The 22,452-nt window shown below is 36.1% G+C and overlaps 1 protein-coding gene across 12 annotated transcripts in view; it reads right to left on the reverse strand.

Moving 5' to 3' along the window:
* The window catches only part of SYNE2 (spectrin repeat containing nuclear envelope protein 2), a 238,090-nt gene that overhangs the window by 25,382 nt on the left and 190,256 nt on the right, over positions 1-22,452 (reverse strand). For all 12 annotated transcript variants that reach the window (XM_087952300.1, XM_087952299.1, XM_087952298.1 and 9 more), the window contains 8 exons: positions 20,312-20,459; positions 20,073-20,167; positions 18,253-18,487; positions 16,359-16,553; positions 15,182-15,307; positions 13,912-14,067; positions 7,717-7,875; positions 6,090-6,259 (listed from right to left, as the gene is read on the reverse strand). In XM_087952300.1, coding sequence (XP_087808426.1) covers positions 6,090-6,259; positions 7,717-7,875; positions 13,912-14,067; positions 15,182-15,307; positions 16,359-16,553; positions 18,253-18,487; positions 20,073-20,167; positions 20,312-20,459 — 1,284 coding nt within the window. The remainder of the gene's footprint in view (positions 1-6,089; positions 6,260-7,716; positions 7,876-13,911; positions 14,068-15,181; positions 15,308-16,358; positions 16,554-18,252; positions 18,488-20,072; positions 20,168-20,311; positions 20,460-22,452) is intronic.

A 22,452-nucleotide genomic window follows, 5' to 3' on the forward strand; every position in this document is an offset into this window, starting at 1 on the left:
AGAGAATGTAGTGCAGACATACCCATACAAACACCTTTAGGTCCATGATGAACAATGCTGCTAAAAAACAAATGCTATTTTTCTTCTGATTTGGTATATGTTCAACAATATCAGATTCAAACCAAAAGCTGGCTTGAAACAGCTAAAGTGCAAAAAAGAAAAGAAAAAGGAACCAACTATTGCTCTTGGAAAAAAAAGAATATTCCATTTTTTACTTGCAGGTGATTTGTTTGCAGGACCATAATGCTCAGTGTGAAAATGCTACTCAAATGACAGACATCTGCTAAACACCTTCCCTTCCCACTCTATTACATAGCATAATTTATGTGTCCTAGACTACAATTTCACATGATCATTATATTGCTCCATTCCCTGTCATAGACACCAAATGTGAGGGTGGAGAATATTAGATTTTGACATTAAGATTTGGGTAATCATGACAGTTTATTCGTTTATTTTACTGGAAGCGTCTGGATTCTGTACAAGAAAACATTTAAAAACATTACAAGTGGTAAAAGAGAAGATGAGAATCATAGGAAACTAAAACCGCAACTGCATAAAATCAAAAGAAACACTACTGAAGAAAATCATTACAAATACAATATAATAATGTTGCAATATAAAATCTTAGACAAAACAAGATTTTGAAATTAATGATATTGGAATTAAGATTAAAGAAAAGTGGTTTTTACTTAGCACTGTATTGAAAATAGTATAATGTAGGTGCCAGTGGACTTCTCAAGGCACAGAAAGAGGGATGTAGGAAACAATGGAATCGGGATGTCCCCATCTAAAAGATAATTTGTTAGTATCCCTGAGATGATCTGAAGAGCTCTATGGGTAGGTAATGTACAGCTACAGATGTGACTTAGTTGTCACAGCGAACCAGGTAAACAGCTAATTATATGCTACTTTGAAAATACAAGAGCAAGTGTTGTGAATGAATAAAGTAAATAAGCCCAAATGCAAAGTAGGTTTTGGAAGCCTGCACATTTGATTGGTCCTTGAACAGCGAACAAGGATTGGTTCATAAAAGCCCTGATTGGCCAAACTTAGGACACTTCCTATTGGTTATTGGTTTGGACCTTATGCACTTATTATTGGTTAATAGGGTAGCAGCCAACCCTATAAAAGGGTTACTGCTGCCCGTAGCCTTGCTCTGTTCTGTTCTATTTACTGTTAATAAAAAGTTGAAGTCACTGGTCAGATGTCTGGTCTCCATTACTCTCCAAACTTAACAGCAAGTATTTCCCTTTCTCCAAATAGCACCTGATGAATGAGAATAATGCTACTTTGGCAAAGCAATCATATATACGTTACTACGTAGATGATACTGCAGTACTGATAATAGAGTTATAGGTAGTCCTTTACTTATGACTTATGACTATTATTTGAAGGTACAATAGTCCTACAATAGATCTACTTACGACCTGTTCACATGATCATATTTCGGGCAGTTGGCAACCAGCTCCCCTTTATAGCCATTTGTAGCATCCTGCATTCACATGCTCATGATTTGCAAAGTGTTTTTTGGGGCCAGTGTTTACTTCCGGTTTCTGGCATTTGGGGGAAATGGATTAACGAATCTCTTGTTTGCTTAATGACCATCATTAAAAGAGATGTAATTTCAAATCCGGTCATGTGATGCCTTGACTTATGACCACAATGACTATAGTTACAATTGTAAATTGAGGACTACTTGCACTGATTGATTCTGAATCCTCAAGCATAGATATGGGCCTAACATGGGGGAGAGTTTTGCAAGTCTAAACAAGCACCTTTATCCCTTTTCCCCACAGGATATCAAGGCAGAATTTTAACGGTTTTTTTTTAAACTTATTTTTACTTTGTCCTAATTTGGAAGATTCTAGTGGCTGCAGGAGGTGGGCTAATAGGCTGCATGCGGGCTGCGTTTTGCTTCTCTGGTTAAAAAGGTAAACTGAATAATGCAAAACATGACTCATAATTTATATACTTAATATCTATCATTTTTATTTTTCCTTAATGAAAAAATGAAAGCATGTTGTGGGAGCCTGTTAAAACTCTATATTTCAAATTGAACATTTTAAAAAAGACTAATGAGAGGGATATCATAAAATACACCTTTGCTTAATTTATATCTTTCTATGAAAAGAAATTTCAGAATGTATCCAATTTTCCAATTTCCAAGTCTCATTATTTTTGATAATCTATAAACAACAAAAGAGATTGAACACTTTATGAAGGGAAAAAAACCAAGTTAATTTAAGAGAGTAAGGACACAGCATGATGCCATTTCTAATAGTCCAAAACATTCCATCGAAAAAGGAGACATCAACATAATGTTGCCTATTTGTTAATTTGCTTTAAGCAAACCTGTTTAGGAGCAGACATATCCACTGAACTTTCATTCTTCAGAGCTGGGTGAGACTATTTCTTCAGTTTTCCAAAAATTAATTCTTTAAACTGAAATGATGTCATAGACAAGAGTTTTCCATAAGAAAAAGAACGGCTACATGTCTGGAACTTGGAACACCTCAGTATAAAATGCTTCCTGTTTAGAACACTAAGCTCTGAAAAACTGCCAGGCCACTCCTGGAATGCCTGGACAGATATGATCTGGAGCAGGGGTCCCCAACCACCGGTCCGCGGACCGGTACCGGTCCGTGGACCAAGTCCTACTGGGCCGCTGGTTTGCTGGGTGCCGCCATCTTTTTTTGATGAAAAAGTGCTTCGGTGAGCTTTTCCGGGTAGAAAGCTCACCGGAAGCACTTTTCATCAAAAAGATAGCGGCGCTAGCGCTCGGTGAGCTTTTCCGGGTAGAAATGGCTTTCACCCGGAAAAGCTCACCGAGTGCTGGCGCCACATCTTTTGATGAAAAAGTGCTTCGGTGAGGTCACCGGAAGCACTTTTTCATCAAAAAGATGGCGGCGCCCAGCTAATGCCGGTACCGGGCCGCACCATAAAAAAGGTTGGGGATACCGGGCCGCGGCATAAGAAAGGTTGGGGATCACTGATCTGGAGGACAAACCTTACATTCCTGAATTGCACAAAATATTGTGTCCTTGAAACAGTTATTGCACATCCCCTTTTAGGATGGTTAGGTTTGCTTTATGGAAAAGATCTGTCTTCATACTGCCCTCAACAGTATCACAAATCAGTTCCTTTATTTGTTACATGGGAAAGCAGCCAAAGAATCTTGTTAATAATGTCTATAAAATTCTATAAAGCTTTGTGCAATGACAGAATTACACAACTACAGTTTTTTGACTAAAAATACATTGGCAGCATGTATCTTATTTTGAGAATTTAATCTTGAATTTGTCTTTTAGATTGAATGGCACACCTGCAGTTTATACAGGATTTCAACTGCTTGTATTAGCAAAAACATTCTATAAAATAAGACCAAGAATATAGAGGCCTTGAGGCAACAGACTGCATGGAACAGACCAAATTCCACCATGACTTAATTCATTTGTGTAATGACAGCATTACGTAAATGATATCATTTGCATCAATTTACATCATTTACTCAATGATATCATTATGAAAGTGACTTAATTTATATCATTTGTGTATTTATGTTACCACACAAATAGCATAAAATGGTGTGAATTGCAAAAATACTTCAATGGTATACTCCTTGATTTAATGTAATATCAGGAATAATGGATAGTTCTCATTCAGCATTTGGTTCATTATATCCTTTATATTTTTATACAACAATATCTCTATATAATATAGTTCACACAGTATTACAAACACATAAAATACTTCTGTGCTCCAAGGACTTCTAGATGCCATAAGTATGGGATCAAAGAAAGAGGAAGGAATGAAAGACAAAATAATTAACAAAATAATGCAGAGCAGTAAAAGCATTTTAAAGTCCTATCAGGGACGGAGAATTAAATTTGCATCTCTTTGGTGTATTAGGACCACATATATTATTTCATTTCAGCACCCTGGCAGGGGAAAGCTTCACTCTGATCTAAAGAACACAGAAATATATTGGGCGGGGAGGGGGAGGACAGGACAGGGAATGCAACCTCCAAATGAGGAATTGTGCTTATTAATTTTTAAGGCTTCTTCCCCATGTTTCAAACTATTTCCAATGTTGCTACATGAAACAGCACAAGAAGTTCCACAACATTTTCATGTATCAAAATTAAAACAAATGTCTCTATGTTATTAATTTGTTCTCCTATTGTTCATAGACACACTAAATTCCCCAAACTGCTCCTGGTTAGATACACATCCTTTTCCAGCTGCTTTTCCAGCTGCTTCTCCGCACAAAGCAAGCCTTTGTGCATGGCAGAAGCCAAGCGTGCTTGGGCACTGTGGAAACATGACTAGGCCCCATGCAGCTAGAGCCTTATGGCAAAGCAAAGGATAAGAAGCACATCAAGAACCAAGTGAATTTGCCCATATGTCTCCAGCTGTTTATTGCTTTAAGGTGAAGCCACATCTTTAGTATAATGATCTGTTTTGACCAGTGGCTTCCAAGTTATTTTTGTTGCCATTAAACTGTTCCCCAGATGTATATGGCCTACACATGTGTTATAATTGATTTAAAACCAAAGCTTATTTGCAGAAAACACATAGATCTTATGACCACCATTTAGTGAAATTTGGGCAATACTATTTTAAAAAGAGGACATATTTGGACAAGATATCCTGTAAATTTGGATTATTGATTAATTCTTCTCCTCCATCACTGACTCGTCCCCCAAAGAAGAGCATAGGTGTAAATCCCAAAGGTGCTTTTTCAAAAGGCAACTAGATTTTGTTTTTCCTCAAAGACGTTTCTTCAGCTGAAATGAAGAAGCTTCTTGGAATGAGAAGTGAAATGTCTTCAAGGGAAAACAAAATCTAGTTGCCTTTTGAAAAAGCATATTTAGGAAAACCATGACCTGGATGACTGAGAATTTCCATAGGCATAGGTGCAAATAACCGATCTTATTTATTTATTTATTTTAGATTTTGGGAAGCTCTCTTATTACTTGTGCTGGGAAGAATCCTTAAGACATTGTGGTAAGCTTTTTTTTAAAAAGCAGCACATCTTGGCTGTGCTGTTCTAGGAAGCGGTCATAGGATAGGATTACAGGCTTCTGGGCGGGGGGAAGATTATGGTAGCTCATTGTATCATCTAAATATGCTCAAATTGTTTGAAATTTGATGAATGTATAAATCTGTGCAAATGGAACAGTTTCCTGACATAAATTAATGGCAAAATAGAATGCACCTTTAATCCACCACAGGTTAACTTCATCCATCTTTTACAATAAATAAGTTTCCTTCTGCAATGTAGGATTAATGAAGCCATATTTGAATGTTATTCCTATCTGCCTATCCAAGCGCCCAAAATAATTGATTTCTCCAATCTCCCTCTCTAATAGTGAAGTAGTAATCTTTACGATACTATGCTTTTCCTAACACATAAATCAATGATAGGAAAAATGCATGCACAAAGTCTTAGTTCAGCTACATCTGTCTTATTCTTTCCAGGAAAGGGCTGAGGCTGAAACATAGGTCTCTTATTCTTTTCTTCATCCTTTGTCTCTTTTCTAAATTTCTGAAAACTCTGCAAATCTTACATGATTATTAGACAGTACCAACATTACAATATAATCCAAATATCTGAGTTATATTGCAGAAATGGAAAAGTAATTCTTGTATGCGTCAGAGGCAAATAACTTCTTGGGAAATAGAGCTACTGAAGTGTTGGACAGCGACTGCCAGTCAACAGACATACTTCTGAAGGAAATGTGATGTGTTCATCAGTTTGTCACTTAGCTTATATTGAATATAAAGTAGCAGTTAACCAACCAATCGTATCTTTATAAACAGGATGTTGGGGTAGCACATACTCACAAAACATAGATGAATTACCATCACGCATTACAATGTACAACCATATTGACTAAAATGTAATGCATAAATCAACTTTAAGGATTCTAACAGAATAATAGAGTTGGAAGGGATGCTTGAGGTCTTCTGACCCCCTGCTCAAGCAGGAATTTCTATACTATTTCAGACAAACTTCTACTCAAGTTGTTATTTCTTTCATAATTCTACTATGCTTGTATGCCAACTAATGAACACAGACTTACCGTCCTCCGATGATATCAAAGAGGTGTTGCCAGCGGTCATTAATTTTGTTGAGTTTCTCTTCAATTTCAGCCCCTCTACTTTGGTTGCTAGACTTGATCAGCTGATTGCCCATTTGCTTGAAGTGAACTAGTTGACTTTCATTAAATAGATTGATTTCCTCCATGTAATCCTAAACAAGAGAATTTTAAACTTTTAAAGTAACACACTTTGCATGAAATGGAAAAGGTAGAAACAAAAGTTAAGACTTCTACAGAGAGAAGTTTAAATGTAGGTTTCTACCATTCCAAAACCCAGAATAGTTGGTTATATTAAAAATACTGTAACCAGCTCCCTCTTATTTTATCTCTAGGCCTCAGCAACAAAGAAATGGATTGCATTTTTTTTCTTCCACTTTGTTTATTAATGCTTCCCTTTCATGGGATGAAAATAAATATTCATTTAAAAAATGATGGTTTCTATTACCCTAGGCTAGGAAAACATTCCGCTAGTTAAATGGGAAGGATGAGTCAATCTGCTGAGGAGGAGCTACCACAGAAATGGAGGGGTGAAGTTAACAGTCCTAGATCCTTTTCCAACCTGGTCCTGGACAAGCAAGCCATTGTTCCTTGAACCAAATCTTAAGAAGAAAAGTTCCATTATGTTTCTTTGCTGGCAGAAGATTCACATTTAATCCTCTGAACCCTACAGAGAATAGATACAGGATAGGGTTCTTTCTCTCTGGCAACTAAAGCAAAAATGACACAAAACTGGACTGGAAGGGGCTCTCCTTAGCAAGTGAAGTCCCACAGGACACAATCCCCACCCCTGTTTTCAGCCTGTCTCACCAGCTGGATGGAAAATGGAGGCACCTCTGTGAGGCTATGTCCTCTGAAAACATTAAGTGAGATCTCTTGGAGCATTGGCAAGAGATTCCCTTGAATCCTAAAGCTGCTAGACAGACCAGGAAGGTGAGAAAAATATCCTGGAAGAAGTCAACTGTAAGCAACTTTCAAACGTTTGCCAAGGAAATTACATAGATATATCCTTGAAATTACCAGGAGCTCAGCTTGTCTCAAACAAGGCATTGCCTTAAATATTAAAAGAAGGCCAAAGAGACTCTGAGAATTGCCTTTAAATAATAGTTCTACCATCAGCCTACTGAGCACAGAAAAAGAAAGGGAGCCTAAGCATGACATTACCTCTGTTGAGAAGTTGCCTTTGGCCTTCTAGCTACTGCAAACAAACAGCTGACCCTTCCATTATTTTTTCCCAGATGACTGTTACACAAAGTTGAAGATAGTTGAAGAAAAAATATTTAAGCTTACATTTTATCTTCTTCCTCCATCTCCCTTTTTCCTTGTGTATCACAGCTTTTCAATTTTACACTTAAGATCTGGGACTCTCATATTATAAGTTTTGTAAGTTTCTGAGAGCTTTTCTTAAAAATAAATGTTAAGTATCAATTTAAATAATTTAAAGATAATCAGCACAGAAGACTAAGAGTTTATTTATTTTGCAGTTATATGAAAAGCAGACGATTGTAAAATTGTTTTAAGGTAGTTCTTATTGATGTCTCCTGAAACTTCATTATGGCAAGCATACCTAAGCAAGAATAAACTTCTGTGTACATCAATAAAGTTTACTCACCTTTTGCAGCTTGTCTATCATGTCTTCAATACTGATATCTGCTGAATGAGGGACTTTTTCTTCCATCTGCATCAGCCAAGTACACAGCTCCTTATTTTTTTCATTGAACACAATCCAGGCATTGAGTCGTTCCTCGATATCTTGCTTGTGTAGAGAAACCTATGAAGGAAGATATAGATGACATTAGTTACATCTCATTAATTAAATTAATTAAATTTAATCTTCATTAAATTTTGGGAGGAGCCAAAGTTTACCAATGCAATTCATGAGCAGGTAAAAAGAATATTTTTTCCCTGCAGATTTCACTGCAAAATCCAATAACACTCTCAAACAATTCCTTCACTTACAAATAATATTTCCCGGGAGGGCGGAGCTGGCGTCGCGACGATACGGCATGCGATCTTGGAGGTCTGAGATCGCAGCCGATATCTTTGCTCCTGGATGGTCCAAGTGGATCTAAACCGTCCCGAAGAGACGGTGAATGTAAAGAGCGCATCCTGTCGATCCCAGAGATACCGTAAGGTCCCTGGTAGATCCAGGAGAAGCTCTTTTTGCCAGCGGCAAAGAGGCAGCCATTAAAGCTGCTGAAGTTGGGACAGCTCCGAAACAAAAGAGAACGAAAAGAGAAAGTATGCCGGTTTGGTGAGAACTTTTTCTCTATTTTAAGATTTGAGAGGACACCTTAAAGGAAAGAAAGAAAGAATCTGTAAAAAAAGAAAGAAAGAAAAAATTTGTAATTATATCAAACTTAAACAACAGATAACGCTAGATCTGGCGAAATGGGAAAATTTACAACTGTCACTAATAGGGAGAATTTCAACAATCAAGATGAATATATTACCCAGAATTTTATATTTGTTTCAAACAATTCCAATTAGGCTTGGAAAAGATTACTTTGAAGATTTAAATAAAATTGTGTTGAAATATATATGCAAGGTAAGAAAGCGAGAATAAAGTTAAAACTTTTGCAAGATGCTAGAATTAGAGGAGGATTTGGTTTGCCTAATTGGGAGTTGTATTATCAAGCTACAAATCTGATGTGGGTTAAGGAATGGATAACACTAAGAAATACTAGATTGTTGACATTAGAAGGACATGATTTGTTGTTGGGGTGGCATGCTTTTTTATGGCATAAAGGAACTAAAACACAGGGGTATTTTAGAAGACATTATATACGGGAGTCTCTGTGGTTAAACTGGGAAAAGATTAAAAGACAATGTTATTTGAAAATTCCAGTCTGGCTACCGACTATTGAAGCATTTTCTTATCCTATAATACAGGGGTCCCCAACCACCGGTCCGGGGACCGGTACCGGTCCGCGGAACAAATCCTACCGGGCCACTGGTTGCTGGGCGCCGCCATCTTTTTGATGAAAAAGTGCTTCCGTGAGCTTTTCGGGTAGAAAGCTCACCGGAAGCACTTTTTCATCAAAAGAGATGGCGCAAGCGCTTCGGTGAGCTTTTCCGGTAGAAAGCCATTTCTACCCGGAAAAGCTCACCGAGCTTAGCGCCGCCATCTTTTTGATGAAAAAGTGCTTCCGGTGAGCTTTCTACCCGGAAAAGCTCACCGGAAGCACTTTTCATCAAAAAGATGGCGGCGCCCAGCTGATGCCGGCACCGGGGCGCCCAGCTGATGCCGGTACCGGGCGCGGCATAAAAAGGTTGGGGACCACTGCTATAATATACAAAAAGGAACAAACAGTTAGATATGGTGAAATATTGAATGAAAAGGGTGAACTCAAATCTATACAAAAACTAGAGGAACAAGGTATAAAGATGAATTGGTTTTCATATGTGCAAATACATTCAAGGTATGCTAAAGATTCTAAAATAGAAGGTTTCTATGATAAATTTACTGATTTAGATAAGATTTTGACAGGTACTGATGAAAAGGTGATTAAAAAATTGTATGGATATTTATTAGAAACTAAATTAGAAGAACAAGTTAAAGAAACTATGATTTCTTGGGGGAAGAATTTTGGATATGGGATTGATTTAGAGAAATGGCAAAAATTGTGGTCTCAAAATTATAAAATGACAATGTCAACAGCATATAAAGAAAATTTGTATAAGATGTTTTACAGGTGGCACTTCCCCTCAACAAGAATAGCAAGAATGTTCCAGAATAAATCCAAAAAATGTTGGAAATGTCATCAGACACCTGGCTCATATTACCATATGTGGTGGACTTGTGCGGATGCTAAAAGATACTGGACCAAAATCCACATGTGGTTGGAAAAAATGACAAAAAAACATATAGACTTGAAACCAGAGATATTTTTATTGGGAATTTTACCTGAAATATATAGTAAAGACTTGAAATATCTGATTGTAAATGTATTAACAGCGGCTAGGATTGTATTTGCTAAAAATTGGAAAAATTAGAAAACACCATCACAGGAGGAAATCATTAAGAAAATTTTGGAATGTGCTGAAATGAGTAGATTGACATTTGAAATTAGAGAACAAGAGGATAAACAATTTTATAAAATCTGAGATCTATTCTATCAATGGTTGGACAATAAAATACAGTAATGAAATATGTAGACTTTTAGAAAATAATAAATATATAAAGATGTACTTTTTTCTTATTATATCTACAAAATGATTTTAGGATAGATTTGGGGTGATAATATGAACTTATAAAATAAACCAAGTAAATTATGGTTATCTTGTAAAACATGAATGAATAAAAGTATAGTCAAATGATTGATTAATAATGATACTAAGGTATTTAATTTTTGATTGACAATATGAGATTATATGTAATGTAATTGTAATTGAAGACTACGAAATGGAAGCACAAAACTGTATGAACATATATGGAAGATGATTTGATGTTTTTATGTTTTGTTTGTTTATGTCTGTTTTAAAAACCAATAATAGTAATAATAGTAATAATAATAATAATAATAATAATAATAATAATAATAATAATAATAATAATAATAATAATAATAATAATAATAATAATAATAATAATAATAATAATAAAAATAAAAATATTTTCCCCCATTTTTGGGGAGTGATGGAATCATTTTTGATATAACAAAGAAATGTAAAGCCTATCCAGAAAACACCAGATCATCTCACTTGTCAGTCCATTTAAGTGGCAAAATTGAGCACTATGCCTATGCATGAGAGACATATTTGAGTTAAGTAGATGGAATGATAACACATCTTATGTTCAAACATAATGTTATCCTGAATTTTAAAAGATATTAGTATCTGAATAAGACACTGTAATGTGCTTCATGTGGGACATTAAGCAAAACAGGGTAAGTTCATATATTATATCAGCTCATAGAGCCATGGTGGCGCAGTAGTTAGAGTGCAGTACTGCAGGCTAACTCACTGCTCACTCCAGGAGTTAGATTCTGAGAACGTTCTGAGGTCAGTAAAATGATAACTCAGATTGTTGGGGGCAATATGCTGACTCTGTAAACCCTCTACCACTTAGATCTAAAGCACTGTGAAGTGGTATATAAGTCTAAGTGCTATTGCTATATCATGGTAATCCAAAAATATATGCCTTAATATTATGTGTGAGGAAGGCCATAAAAACATGCAGCCTGTAGCTTGTGCTTACTCTGGTTTAAATTTCAGATAGCTAACAGACAAGCTATATTACATACATAGCTATATTTATTACGATCACTGTGAAAGACAAGCTATGTTAAAAGAGTCTCAATCTGCTTTTACTTTGCATCTTCTCAGCATTCAGGAATGTAGGATCATTTCTACAATGCTGTGGATTCTGCAGTAAAGTCTTATGAAGCCTTGTCAATTTGAATTACAGGTAGGTCCTTGACTTACAACCACAATTGAGCCCCAAATTTCTGTTCTGTTCAGTTAAGTTAGTTTTACGACTTTTCTTGACACAGTTGTTAGGTGAGTCACTGCACTTGTTAAGTTAGTAACAGGGTTGTTAAGTCAATCTGGCTTCCCCATTGACTTTGATTGTCGGAAGGGCACAAAAGGTGATCGCATGATCCCAGGACACTGCAGCCATCATAAATATGGGTCAGTTGCCAAGTGTCTGGATTTTGATCACATTACGGGGATACAGAAACAGTCATAATGTGAAAAATGGTCATAAGTCACTTTTTCCCGTGCCATTGTAACTTTGAACGGTCACTAAAAAAAACTGTTGTAAGTCAAGGACTGCCTGCATCTTGATATTTCTAAAGTGCTCAATAACTCAGCAATGTAAATCAATATAAAATAAAATATAAAATATGATCAATATTAATAATAATGATAGAAATAACAATGGTGATTGTCATCAGCAGATAAAGTTAACTTCTTTTAAGCTTTCTGGATAAATTGAAGGGCGCTATATTTCCGGAGTAACAGATTCGACATTTGCATCTCTATAAGTTAGCAAGCGTATGAAAAATTTGCATCCATTTTAAATAGTCTTTTGTCTGATATGCTCCTCTGTGCTCCTTCCCTACTGTGTTGGCATGCCAAAACCCTGCCCTTGATATTCCCCGCCTCCTTGCTCCAGACAGCCCATCTGCTGTTTGTTTTCCTCTTTCTTCCAGCAGGAGCATCTGGCTGGTTAATTCTGAGGGGCTCTTGGGCAGCTGCACTGCCTCGCTTTGAACATGGGCAATGGGTTGGGCTTTTCCATGAATTGTTTTCAAACAATATGCTTTTGTTGGAGATTTCGTTTTAGGGTTAGAGATATTGGTAGGAAAGAAAATGGGGCATGCTAATTATTCATTTTTTTAAACTTAAGATGAGAGATTGGTGCAGTTTTTTAATATTTAATTGTGTCTTGGTTTTCAGAATAACAGACCCGTGACAATATAAATTTGGGAATCAGACTAGGATTCTAACTTTTACCATTTATTCACTGAATATTCATGCAGCAGGCTAAGCTATAATTAGTTCTACGTATGATCACCAAGCTACCCATATCCCACAGATGAGAGGGTTAACTACTGGCAGATGGCTTTATACAACATGTAGAGTCTAATATCATGCTGGATTATGATTAAGATAAACTAAGTTGTAACATCACATGGTTTCTGATTATAAAGTCCTTCCTCCTTAACTATAATCAGATCCCTGATTTGAAAAGTGACATTAAGCAAAACCACCTGTCGGACAATATATGAATCCAAATGATGGCATTGTTTAGTTTAACAACCGCAAAAGCAGACCTTATCTGGCTTGGGCCAATAATAATTTCTCACTTCTAAACCAATTTCCTAGATAGTGGGCAAAATGACAACATATATTTAGTCTAGAATCTAAAACAAAAATGGTAAATGAGAAATATCAACAAGTAAGGTTAGATTCAAAATGTTTAAAATGTAAACACATTAAAGTTAGTTAATTGTTCATGTTAGGCTTGGATATGAGAAAGGAACCTAGAAAGAATTAACTGATCCCAGTTAAAAATGTATTATGATTGTAGTCGTGCAGTTAAATCCAGCATGCTTATTCAAAGTAAGACCTACTGCAAGTTTGTTTCAAGATATTAAAATGTTAAAAAGCAATAAGACAATAAAATAGCAATTCTAGCAGCAAGTAGACACTGCTGAGGAGGGAATTCCACCAATGGGATCTCATTGTCTCAGATGAGAACTTGGGGGTGATTTCTGAAAATTATTGTGTAGCATTGCATTCCTGAGCTTCCGTAACACACAGTTGTGAGGTGCATAAGATTTAAGAATAATGAGTAATGGAAGAAAATGTGTGATCATTCTCAATGTTTGAAACCTCCATCTACAACATGTAGAACAAAGTCAGGTTTGAGAAATTTGAAAGAGAGGCACCTTTAAAAAATGTAGAAAACTATGCAGTGAAAAATATAAGGACTAATCATCTACTTCTCTTATGGATCTTAACCTTCTCTTATGGATCATTTCAGATCACTGAAAGATAGTTAGTATTGCTGATCTACTTCTAGAACACCATATCTTTCAGTCAGAACTTTTTCTTAAGTTCTCTGTTGCTCAAAACTTTCAGAACTTGGAGAGCACTGTGGACACAAGCAGGTTTTTTTTGTTCATGGCAAAAAAAAAAATAAGCTACATTTGATTACAGTTTTGTTTAGAAAACCTCAGGGCATTAAATCCTTCAAGCTTATCTTGTTTTCCTTTACACAAAACTGAAGAGTCATATTCACATTGCCTTGCAATGCCCAATCTCAAACATCAGCATGTCCAAATAAACTACTTACTCTGAGACAGAGTTCTTCCCACTGGCTGTGTAAAAGTTCAGTTTGTTCTCTCAACACCATCACATCTTCTGGGAGGATAAATTGAGCCAGTTTCACCTTTTTTGCATCAAGTTCTTTTGCATTTTGGTTCCAGTTGGTGAGTGATTTCTCCAGCACCTGCATGGAAACACCAAGAGGAAAACAACAGCCTTTCAGAGCCAGTTCCTGGGGTGGGGGTGGGGGGTGAGCATGTGGGAAGTTGGGGGAGTCAAGCATGCCTGCCTCTGCATTCTTTTAATCTTGTGATTGGTCTGTACAAGAGGGAAGGGAAAGGAGGACAGCAATTTGTGTGTGTGTGTGAGAGAGAGAGAGAGAGAGAGAGAGCAGGACCTTTTGTATTGGGATCTTGCCTTTTTTTTGTTGGTTGCCACTTAAAATTAAGGCAACTGGAGAGAAGAGGAAATGGGTCATTTTCAAATATTAAGCACACAAAGAGTTTTCCTGAATTCCTCCTCAACCTTTTAAAATTGTATAGTGTTATAAAACTTTACTTAAGATGCAGCATGACATCTGTGAGACTATTTTTTCTTTCCTTCCAGAAGAAATTTAATAAAGTTACTCTTCTAGCATTTAAAAAATGGGAGAGTTTGTTTACTTGGAATAACATTCACTGGGATCAAAAGTGCTTATTACCCAATCAAAAGTGACTAAGTCAAAAAAAAGGCCAGGGCAAAATAATTTGAAATACAGTCAGTTGAATTCATGGGGATTAATTTCCAAACAAATCTAGTTACCTAGATAGTTGCACAATTACTTTTGCACTGCTGCTGACTGAGTCTCATTTCACATAATTAACTAACACCAAAATGAACAACATGCAGCATTTGACTGAGTAGCAACTTCAAAGGTTTCTTGTCAAATTTTTAAAAAGTGCTATGTCACATTCATTATTTTTCAATTAATAGTAGTAATTGCAGGTAAACAGGATCCAGAAATCTCAGTGGAACCAGACAACCTCATCTTCTTTGTTCAATATATCTTTGTTCAATCCATCAGCTTGTTTCTGAGCTGAAGAACTGTATCTTCTCTTCAATTTGGAGACAAGGCCTCTGTTACTCCCCCATTAATTCCAGAACTGTTCCATTTGCACCAATCCATCATTCTAATCAAATTTAGAACTTGTTTTAGAACATCAAGAATGGTTGTGCAGGTATATCTTGAATTCTAGTGTGAAAAATATTAAAACTGATGTTCCCCAAACTGTTCCAGATCTTGGCTTTTATAGACATACCTTTACTTGTTCCAAGGTTTCTGGCAATGCATCATGTTCTATAGGAAGAGGTTTGTTTATGCTTCCTTTGAGCTCCAGCAAAACATGACCCAGATCCTTCACTTGGCTTTCACAGTTCTCCCAGGTCTGTAATTTCAAAGAAGAAAAATGAGTTCATGATGAGCAATAAATATTGCTCAATAGGTAGAAGCTTTACTGCTATCAGATAACCTCCAATACATTTTGGATTCTCCTTTTAACACAGAGGAAGAAAAATAGTATCCACAAAGATTTTTTTGCCTCTTATTATCTGCTTATAGCTAATGTATGCATTTTGATCTTCTCATAATTTTTGCATTGATTCGCAAATATGCTATTATTTGAGATTTCTGTTTGAAAAATCTTCATAATGAAAGAGAATTTTATGGTAGAACTAATTATCAAGATAGGTATGCAACTGCCTTTCACTGAATGTGTGCAAGTAAATCCTAGATATCCAAATGCATTTATTTGGATATCTATGCACAGCAGGTGGCAAACTCGTGGGCTTCAATGGTTCCTTCCAGTTCTATGATCATAAGAATGAGCAAAACAACAAGAGCAATTTGGATGCAGAACTTCTTTTTGCCTCAAAAGCAAATGATACTTAAGCACCAGACTAGCATTAGCTAAACACAATAGCAATCCTCTGGGTAATTTAATCTAGCAGTATTTTTCTGCAATCACAGATGATTTTTGAAAGAATCATTAATTAGGCATTTACTGTACTGCAGTTATAAATTAAAACAGGACCGCACAATCCTAGACAAAAATTATACAGAATAAAATTCACATTTAAATAAAAAAATTAAATCCCCAACAAATCTATCACCTTACCTCTCTGCCCTATAGAAAAATACTCCCCAAATAATAACTGTAATAGCAAATGTATAAGAAGCTTCGGAACAAAATTAAATATTAAAGCATTTTCTATATATTCAAAAGAGCCTACGTTCAGTCTCTAGCAGCAGTAAATCCAAGAATTTGGTAGCAAGAGATAGAAACAAGCCCTGAGATTTTCGGGATTGGATTGGTATATGAACTGCAGTAAGTAAATAAACAAAACAACCTTCCAAAAATGGTAAATTCACACAAACAGATGAACTCTAGACCTAATTGATTTATTATAGAATAAAGATAACTGGTTTCTGCAAGATACCTGTATGGTGTCCTGAAATTGCCTGGTAATCTTCTCCAGCTGAAATTGTGTGTTGTCCCAATTAACTCGCAACTTGTTCATCTCCAGCTGCATGGCAGCCTTTGCTTCAGGGGCTACCATGCCAAGTAACTTTTCCCCAGTATCCAAGATTAAAGAATATCTGGTTTGCCACCTCTTTTGAAGTATTTTCTTATTCTACCAAGAAAGCAAATAAACCCAGATTGTTTGTTATTCATTGTTATGGTTAAAAGATTAGCAGGTAGGGTACTGAAAGGATACATAGAGAGATGCAAAAGAATATCTACACAACTATTTGAAAACAAAATCTCCTTAAGAATTACCGGAATGATTTTAGTAGGAAATATGCCTTTCCATATTACTATAGATTTTACAGCACTACTGCCACTTCTGTTATGTCCTGGGAAGCAAAAGTAATTAAAATATTTTTAAAAGGCAGTCCTTGGCCAAAAAAAGTTTAGCCACCTCTGGTTAGCATTATGCCTGAATGAAAGGCATACTGATACTCCCAGAAATCTATTATTATCACAATTCCACAGGAGGGAGAAAGAAGCTGAGATGGCAGCTGCTGATATAAGTTCTCTTATACTGGTATAGCCAAGTCTTTAAACCCGTGTCTAAGTATGTATTACCCCAAAAATGTATGATCCTGGGGACAAGAGATTCAATATATATAATATGCGATGACGAGAATGCTTCAGGAAAGCACCAGTTTCATTTTTTAAAAAAAGAAATAGGTTTTTAACTAGTACACCACTTTAAATGAGAAAATTGTACTGAAGCTGCTTAAAATACAAAAAAAAGAGACAACAATCAATTTATTTTAAAAATATATCAATACACATGTGCTTTCTATGGTCAACAATATTAAAATGAAATTTCTAGGGTCAGTTCAGTAAATTTTCCCCCAACATTTGGAATTATAAATAATTATAATTCAACATTAATAATTCAAATTCCAACATTGGAATTATTATTAATCTAATTTGAACCTAGAGTTTATACCAGAAAGAAATACAAGTGAGGTACATGAGTATGAAATGCAATGTCTGCATCATGAGGCCCTGTGCATAGTCACTCATACTCTGGTCATATCTCATTTGGAATATTACAATGCCCTCTACATGGGGCTACCCTTGAAGATTATTCAGAAGCTATAGTTGGTCCAGAATGCAGCAGCATAGACAATTCTGGAGGCTTCTAGGGTGGTACATGTAACCCTACTGTTCCTGGAGCTGCACAGGCTGACAATTTGCTTCCAGGTCGAATTCAAGATGCTGGTCATCCCCTTTATGGCATGAGTCCTGATTACCTAAAGAAGCATCTCACCATGATGGAATTGGCTCACTCTTCTCATTCTGGCAGAAGGGAGCAACTGTGGACTCCATCAGCCAAGAAATTTCAGCTGGTGAGGTCCAGGAGAAGAGCCTTTTCTGTCACGGCCTTCACTCTTTGGAACATCTTGCCGCTGGAGGTGAAATCTACCCCCACCCTTCTGGTCTTCAGGAACGGCCTTAAAATCTGGTTCTGCCAGTTGGCATGTGGTCCTGATGGAGAAGCTGTAAGTGGTTGGTGCAGTGACAGAGAAGGTACTACCACTGCTCTGCTCCAAATCCATGGTCTTTTCATCTGTATTTAATCTTTTGTAATTTTAATCTGTTTTTACATTGCTTTTATATCTCTGTTTTATTACATTATAAGCCACCCAGCATTGCCGCGAATTGTGAGATGGGCAGCATGTTCATTTAACAAATAAATAAATAGAACTGAACTGTGGGGCACATCTATCCAGGTTTACCTAATTTTCATTTTCCAGAAATATGCTAATGCAGTCTATTGTTGATTTCTCTGTATTATAGCGAGTGGGAGGCCTAACCTTGAATTTGTGATTCAGGTTCCTAATTTGATCCAAGCGATATTTCTCCTGGCTCTTCACAGCAGCTATGTAGCTGCTTGTGTCCATGAGGAATTTTGTGAGATCTTGCAGTAAGGTTGTGAATTTTTGCCACTGCTTTACAAGGCTGTCAATGTGAATCTTCTTCCGATGGGCCATCCGCATTGCACTCTGCCACTGCTCCTTCAGCAGAGTGAGCCTGGAGATAAACTCAGTTCTAAAGAAACCAGAGTGATATGTTAATACAGTATCATAAGCTACCATCACACTGTAGATATATGGCTTTGGATACAGGGTGCTATTTAGCAGGTACCCTATGTCACTTATAGGATTTAGCCAACTAGGGATGCCAAATCCTCTCCAGGTTGCTGAGCACTGTACTTCTGTATGCACAGATATGGAGGCTGAAACTGTAAAAGTGCATTACTAACATGCCCCCTTATACACAATAATAAAACTTATACTACCTATTTTTAGAAAACCTAGTTCTTTTATGGCCATGAGGTAACCATTCTTTATAACCAATTTTCAGAAGAAAGTTGCAATTTTTTTTATCAATAGTTCTGGTTTGTAGAAGCTGTCTTATGTTCTTATCATGAACAGTTTCAGGCTTGTGTTTTTTACACATATACCCAGGCACACACAAAATCATGTATTTTTAGTTATTGGTTATGGACTGTAAATAAACTGAACTGACTTTTTGATTTGTCAACAGGAATGGAGACAGTGTTATTTTTAAAATATAAAATTTCAGGCATAGGCAGCCAAGTATCCTCCAGATGTTTTGGATTTCAGCTCCCATATGTACACTGGAGCTTATGAAATTTGTATCCCATAGAAAAGCTGACTTTCCTACCCCATTATGATGAGGAAGAGATGTTGAAAGCTAAGTAACAATTATACTGATTTATAGAAATATCAGAAAGGGTCTGTCAGCTATTTTAAAATTCTGGGCATTGTAGCTCTTACAATCTGAAATGAACTATTTTGGGAAAGGCTGAATAAGTTTAATATGAATATATAGCATATGCAGAAGTGGAGACACTCATCCTAAAAGTTTAAATTCAGTGGGCCTGGCATCCAGGTAAGCAGGCAAAGGAAATTACAGACTTGAAACAATAGAAATTGTTATATAGAATAGTGCAGAACAACACTGATGAACAGAAGATGCTGGGTGGGCTCTGCAGTTCTCTGTTCCGCCATGGGCGTTAGTTGCACTGGATATTATTTAAGCCTAAGATCAGATCTGAGTTTCTGGCTTCGGCTTTGCCAATTGTTCCATATCCATTAATCTATACAGGTAACCCTCATATTTGAGCCTGGAATTATACTCATAAATCATGCCAGTTATTAAGTGGATCACAATATAACTATGCCCAATTTATGATTTTTTTTTTGTGGTGATTGTTAAGTGAATCACTGTAATTATTAAGCAAATTTGATAAATAAATGAACCCATTGGACAATGAGCACTGCCAGAAACAGGAAGCAAATACTGGCTTTCTGTCAACAGCAGTTGTAAGTTGCATTCACATGACTTGCAGGACTCTGTAAACAGTTGTAAATGTGGGCTGGCCTCCAAGTGCACCAAATGCGATCATGTGACTGCAGCCAATCTAGGTCCTAAGTAGCCCCTGCGAAGTCCATTATAAAAATTTGAGTGATTGCTGAGCAACTGGTCATAAGTTGAGATCTGTACTGACAGCTTTAACTTTTCTAAAAATGATTATTGCTTGGGTTCACATCATTACTATTGAATGTCATAAAAACCAAGGTGTACACCATCAAGTCATATATTTTACCTGTTTTCTGCTTCTTCTGATTCCAACATATTCAGAGCTTTTGACACAAGGCAACTGAAAATTTGCTGGTTAATGGAAATCTCTGTTTGTAATCTCTGTAAATAATGAATAACATTTAATCACTATTATAGTTCAATGAACTGAAAGAATATCAGCTGTGGCAAGAATGTGACTTTAAAGCTGATACTGAACCAAACTCCCAATTCTTCAGATCAAGGCCAAACATCTCGAAACATCACCTCATATTCTTTCTGCTGTTCTTGCAGCTTCTCAAGTGTAGCCGGCATGTTCTCTTTCAGACTCTCTTTCATTCTCTCTAGAAACTGCACCCAATTCTGACATTGCTGAAGAAAATTCTTGTCATCTGATTGATCCTTCTGCAATTCACTGCAATTAAAAAAAGAAAGAAATTAAATGAAAGGACTTCAGTACAGAGTTAGTTGGGGGTTAAATTAGGTATGGCTAACTTAAATCTTACAGGTTTCAAGAGGTGTACTTGTTTTTTTTTTAAATTCAAAGTTTTTTTATTTTTATTTTTTACACATCTCTTCACGTGAGCAACGTGATTCCAGATTACAATATTTATACATAGTTGTGCTGTCCAGCCAGTATATAGTTAATGGGAAGTGGGATAGTTAATTAGGAATTGGGAGCTGTCCCCTTAAGAGAATGCATCATGGTAAATGTAGTTAAGGTATCCTGGGAAATGTAGTCCATGTCACGTGGCCACATCTGTAATCCTGATTGGTCACTGAATTGACCCTTGGTGGGTTGGGGGGGGGGTTCTCCACTCTTGCCTGGAACCCAGCAACATGCTGCTGCCTCAACCCCTTGTTCCTTCATTTTGGGGATGAAAGATTACCATCCTTTTACACCAGAAAGTCAGCTATGCAAAGAGTTGAACATTGAGATGAATCTCGATGTAACTGTAAATTATACTGAGGATGCCTGATGAACCAATAAAAAGACTTTGTATGGATGCTTTGTGGAGTTATCTATCTGCCTTTATACATTCAGCCAGTAATTATAGAGGACAGAATAATAGTCATAGTTACATTTTCAACTTTCTTAATTAATATCATCTCAAATTATTATCCATTCAACTAATCTTCAGATAAATTTCCCTTTCATATTTCAATTCATTAATTCAATATCAAAATCATTTCATCCTTACATATATTTTCAATTCTTTATTCCCTATTATTTCCATTTTCAGCTTACCACCTATTTTATGTTACATTATGTATTGTTATCATAACTTTCTCAAAAATGAGTAAAAGTAAAGTAAGATTAATACATTTAGGATCCACATGGTATATCCCCCCATCTACGATATATCTTATATATATTCCAGAGATATTCATATAATCATTTCATATTTTTTTTCTTTGTTTCCACTAAGCCAAAAGTATAATGCATTCATTATGAATATTTTACATTCCCACATAATCCCTTCTAGTTCATTATATTTTCAATTTTCTCATATCCTTTGTATAATCAATTACATTTTCTATTACATGTATACCACAAAGAAAAAAAATAAAAATAAAAACAGAGTTAATTTCCCCTTTTACTTCCCTTTAACCAATTTCAACCTATAGCATTTATATAACCCTAATTCACATTTTTTGAACATAATTAATACCAGATTTTCACCCAAATCATATTCTGTTTTCCTAATATCATTTAAATAGTCATTAGCATATTTTAGAATTTATATATACCCAATCAAGTCACATCCCCACTAGCAGTTAAAAGGAAGAAGCAGCTGCAAGCTCACATCACTCTGAGAAGCACAGAGCTGAAGACACAAGCCTGAAGATGATGAATGAGACTTCATCGAAACATTGCCTAGATACTTCCAATCTTACGTGGGAGAAAACCCGAATAACCAAAGATCCACATACAAATACCTGCGAGAACCTCAGAAAATAAATAAATATAAATATAAATATAAATATAAATATAAATATAAATATAAATATATATATATATTTCTTAAGTTTTCGCAGGTACCTACATGAATGGCATTCAGCTTTGTTCGGGTATTTTCCCACGTCATTGTAGTTGTGCTTTTAAAGTTGTAGCAACGTTTCGGCAGAATCTCATCTGCCATCATCAGGCTTCTGTATAGTGTTCATCTGTGAGTCAGCCTTTTACAGTGGTTTCAGATTTAAATTTGGGGCAGCCTATTGCTGTGCCAGAATGGTTTTTTCTTCATCCTGATTGGTTGGGAGTCTTGGTCTGTGTTTATTGGTCTTGGAGTTTGCTGTGTTCTGCTTGATTGGTGTTTCTAATATTTTCTGTCTGTTTTGTGGCTCTTTTTGTATCTTGATTGGCTGGCAACATTGTGTTACTTTATTGGAGGCCTTTAGTGCAG

Source organism: Notechis scutatus, chromosome 1 (assembly GCF_049901735.1).
Source record: "Notechis scutatus isolate UNSWTSFEM ecotype Mainland chromosome 1, rNotScu1.2, whole genome shotgun sequence".
Lineage (NCBI taxonomy): Eukaryota > Metazoa > Chordata > Lepidosauria > Squamata > Elapidae > Notechis > Notechis scutatus.